The 4,412-nt window shown below is 39.6% G+C and overlaps 1 protein-coding gene across 3 annotated transcripts in view; it reads right to left on the minus strand.

The window, feature by feature from the left end:
* Nucleotides 1-4,412, minus strand: part of plcg2 (phospholipase C, gamma 2) — a 53,101-nt gene that overhangs the window by 22,941 nt on the left and 25,748 nt on the right. For all 3 annotated transcript variants that reach the window (XR_002167651.1, XM_019865275.1, XM_019865277.1), the window contains exons 17-20: nucleotides 3,508-3,677; nucleotides 2,435-2,635; nucleotides 378-500; nucleotides 124-304 (exon numbers count right to left, since the gene is read on the minus strand). Coding sequence is in view for 2 of the 3 variants with exons in the window: in XM_019865275.1 (XP_019720834.1) it covers nucleotides 124-304; nucleotides 378-500; nucleotides 2,435-2,635; nucleotides 3,508-3,677 (675 nt within the window). In the remaining variant the exon portion in view is untranslated. The remainder of the gene's footprint in view (nucleotides 1-123; nucleotides 305-377; nucleotides 501-2,434; nucleotides 2,636-3,507; nucleotides 3,678-4,412) is intronic.

A 4,412-nucleotide genomic window follows, 5' to 3' on the forward strand; every position in this document is an offset into this window, starting at 1 on the left:
TATATATATAAAATAGCCAGTATTACTATTCACATAAAGCAAAAGTATGTCCTGAAACAAACAATAGCGAAGCAAATGAAACAATGCATGTATCCATTTTCATCTGATTTTTTTGGAACTCACTGTGCTGAAGCGAGCCACCAGGTCAGGCGTGACTGGGTATCGGAGTTTGGTCTTGCGATACAGTGGCTTCTTCTTGAAGTAGTTGACCATCTCCACGAGGCTCTCAAACTCAGTTGTTGTGCCGAGCAGGTAAACGCTGCCTTCCTTCTGGATCCGGCAGTGTTTGACCTTACCTTCACCTCTGAGGGACACATCGTATTTCAGTACAAAATGGAATTAACTTCATGAAATGAATGATGAGTATGCTACTCCACCTGAACGTGATAGCAAAAGAGTCTGGGTCTCCCTCCCTCTGTCGTATAAGGAAAGCTCCATCTCTGGGAATTTTCAGCAAATAATCTTCGGCCTCACCTCTGCTCAGGTTTCTGTAAAACCACCTAACATAAAATACAAAAAGAATTTTGATCAAACTGTCACCCCAAATAGAACATTCATTTTAAGTAATTCATTCACATTGTATTGCCATTGAATATGCAAGAGCCAACCCTGAGGAACACCTTGAAGAAACCATCTTTTCAGTTTTCATTTTACAAAAGTAAAAGATAAATTATTACAAAATATTTTTCACTATTAATGTGACCTGTAGCCTTACAACATTTTCAAGAGCTGAGGTCAATCAATTAAGATGATGTGGTTGCACAAGTGTGCACACCCTCTTACAACTGGCCATATGGATGTGTTCAGAGTTAACTAGTCACATTCAAACTCATGTTAAATGGAAATCAGCACAAACCTGACACTGGTCAAAGTGCCTCTGATTTATCCCAAATAAATTTCAGTCATTCGATGAGGCTATTCTTGGCTTTTTTTTTTTTGCTTTCTAGGAGTTTTTGTTTTTTGTGCTAAAACTGACTGGTCTTTGGAACTGTTCATAAATCAGTCTACCTTGCCTAAGGGTCCAGCTGGAGCGCAAGAAAAACAGCCCCAAAGCATGACAACATGTTTTACTATCGGTATGGTATTCTCTTGGTGATGAGCAGTGTTGCGCTTGTACAAAATAGACCTTTTGGAATTTGGGCCAAAAAGCCTAACCTTGGTTTCATCAGACCATCTCACATTTTTTCTACATGCATTTAGAAGATTACAATTGTGATTCAGCAAAATTCTGAAGCCAAGCTTACGCTTTTGGAACTAGAATTCTAAAAGTACGTTTGCCATCAACAAAACACTCGTCACCAAATGAACACCATGCATAAAGTCAGAGGTCGGAGTAAGCACTATATATGCAAGTCGCAAATAAGTCTCAAGTCGTAACATTCAAGTCTCAAGCCTGTCCCAAGTCACCGGGGGGGAAAAAAAATCAAGCAATTCAAGTCGAGTCGCCACCACATTTCAACCAATTCTTCTCATTACTTGGTTTAAACAAGTTGTAAGTCAAGTCATAAAATCTTGCTCAGCCACAATAAACGTTGAAGTGATCATTTATTTTTCACTGATCATATTACATGACGGATCTAAAAATGTTATAATCACTAATATCTGTAAAAATGAAAAACAACGTACAAAAGTAAGATCTACACTTTTGAATTATTTCGAAGAATGAATGTTGTTTTTTTTCAAACAAATGTTTATATGAGTGGCACAGTGTCATGGTGGTGATAAACACTGAAATATACTGAATGTTGGCGTAAACATGCAAATCATCAAATTCAAAAAGTACATACATCATTTCTGGATCCAATCTGTTACCCAAATCGAATTAGTGCGTGGCATTCAGAGGAGCTCAACCAACACGCATCACGATCAGGGGCACCGAGGTGGAAGTGGTTTTGAAGCACAGATACCGAGGTGTGGAGCTTGATGAAAGGCTGGATTGGAAGAATCGCACAGATTCCGTGCATTGCAAAGGCACGACTAATTTTTAAGGGGGTGAACATCATTCCAACCTTGCTTTGGACTGCCTAACACACAGTCGATGCCAGTGCCCTGTTTTTCGCTCTCGTCTGCTGGGGACAGAGTATACGTGTTGCTGATTACAACAGGCAGATACCAAGTCTCAAGCCAAGTCAAGTCACAATGCCTAAAAATAGTAACTCCAGTCTGATTCAATTCAAGTCATATGACTGGAGAAACATGATTTATCATGGTCTCATTTTTTTTAAATCACAAAAACCTTGCATCCGAGCAGGCTTTTTATACCCACTCCATATTCGAATTTCACGAAAAAATGCCCTATGACTCTAAAAGAGGTGTCGTCGTTCATTCGTCACCAAAGCCTGGGAGGTATCCTTAAATGAATGGAAACAGACAAAAGTACTTTCGGATTTATATTTCATTTCACTGAAATCTAAGTTGACTGTGACAAACGTACCCTTGCTGTAGATGTGGGTTGGGATGTGGTACAGCATCAGTGAGACGCAACTCAAAGTCTTGACAGCGCAGCGGGTTCTCCCTATAGTGCTGTATCAGGGCATACAGACTGGGAAATTGGAGGTTTGCTGTCAGATAGTAGGATGTGTTTTGTCCCTCGGAAAAAGAACGAATACGGCAGTGCTGGACTCTCCCACTGCGCCTAAATAAATGTTGGAAGACAACAGACAATAGATTAAATTTTTTTCGTACACTGTGATAGAAAGAAAGAGTGAGAGAGAGTGTGTGTGAGAGAGAGAGAGAGAGACAGAGAGAGAGAGAGAGAGAGATACCTGTAGATAACCTGCCTAAAATTTGTATTGTAATTACCGTATTTTCCGCACTATAAGGCGCACCGAAAAGAATTCAATTTTCTCCAAAGCCGACCGTGCGTCTTATAATCCGAGGTGCCTTATATATTGGATCAATACTCAGATTTCTTGGACGTAGGATTTTAAATACTCTGGAAAGCGCTTTGTTACAGCTGCAGCAGTCGTGAAAGCTCTATTTAAATAAAGCTGTATTGTATTGTATTGTATTCCCTTAAGCATAGCTCCATCTAGTGGATGCATTACGCAACCACAGCCACTATTGTGGCTTCTATTCTATGCGCCTTATAATGTGGTGCGCCATACATATGAAAACAGTTTTAAAATAGGCCATTCATTGAAGGTGTGCCTTGTACTCCAAAGCACCTTGTAGTGTGGAAAATTGGTAATGATAGAATGTTATTTAAAACACCACCTGTACAGTCACTACAGAGGTGATGATCCTGACAGATAATTGGGATTTTAGAACATCCAAATTTGAGGTTGATTAGCATCATAGGACAGGTGGTTGACCACCCGCAATCTAATACACCATTTTGGTGTGTATTCGACACACTCAGAAAATTGTCAGCGTCCAAACAGTGGTATGACTGACAGGGTTAGCATGATGAAAAAATGTGAGGAGGACAAGCAGTTCACAAAGGTTGATTTTCATCACAAAAGCAATATTTCTCATAATAATGAGTGTGCGTTAAGAGAACTCTACCAGAAAGAGAGGGTGATATCCTTGGCAACAGCATCACTCTGCCGGACCAAAAAAGTGCCATCTCTTCCTCTTGTCTCGGTACAGTAATCATGAATCAGTTGCTCTGCCATCAGTCGACCCTCTTTAATGCCACCATGAAACCATGTTTCGGAACAATGCAAATCATGGTACTGGGAAAATACACAAAAACACATGCTCTGACATTCATTTCTTTACTTTAGCAATCACAAATAGAAAACAGAACACAAATTACAGTCCGTGGTTCCAAAGTTGAAAATGAGACATTAGATCAGCTTTTGAAACATGTCCTACTGCAGTATAGTTCACAAGCTTATGTTTTAATTTTTGATAACAAGTTCCAACATGCCAGCAGATTCATTTCTTTTCACCAGCAGGCATTCATTTATTTTCTTTCTAGTTTTTTTTTCTTTTTTAGATTTATTGGTGATGTCACTTTCAGTCTGTATGCAGTCAATTATTAGACTTCAAAACTGACATCTTCCTGTTCATGTTATGCTGAAACACTGCGCTAACAATTAAAACAAGAATTCACTCTGTATTTTCCAATGCAACAGGACGTACTAATAACAGAATGCAACGTGCTATTTAAAATATTTTATGATTTACTATTTCAGTTATGCATGAAGGTGAGGGGAAGCGGACTAGTGCTGAGACCAACCGTCATAAATGAGCGAACCACAATTAAAAGCAAGAGGAGCAAGAACTATAAGCGCATGTGGGACTGGGAGTTGCAGCTTGGAATTGAAGCGGATTTACATGGGACAGGAGATGTTAGCCAATCTCTTTTCATCAATGGATGCTACAGCATGAGCCCTGTTCACACGGCACACATTTGGTCCGACAATGCACCGAAATATTTTGTTGCGATATATTTTACACCGGAG

The sequence above is a fragment of the Hippocampus comes genome, unplaced genomic scaffold, assembly GCF_001891065.2.
Source record: "Hippocampus comes isolate QL1 unplaced genomic scaffold, H_comes_QL1_v1.1 scaffold180, whole genome shotgun sequence".
Taxonomy (NCBI): Eukaryota; Metazoa; Chordata; class Actinopteri; order Syngnathiformes; family Syngnathidae; genus Hippocampus; species Hippocampus comes.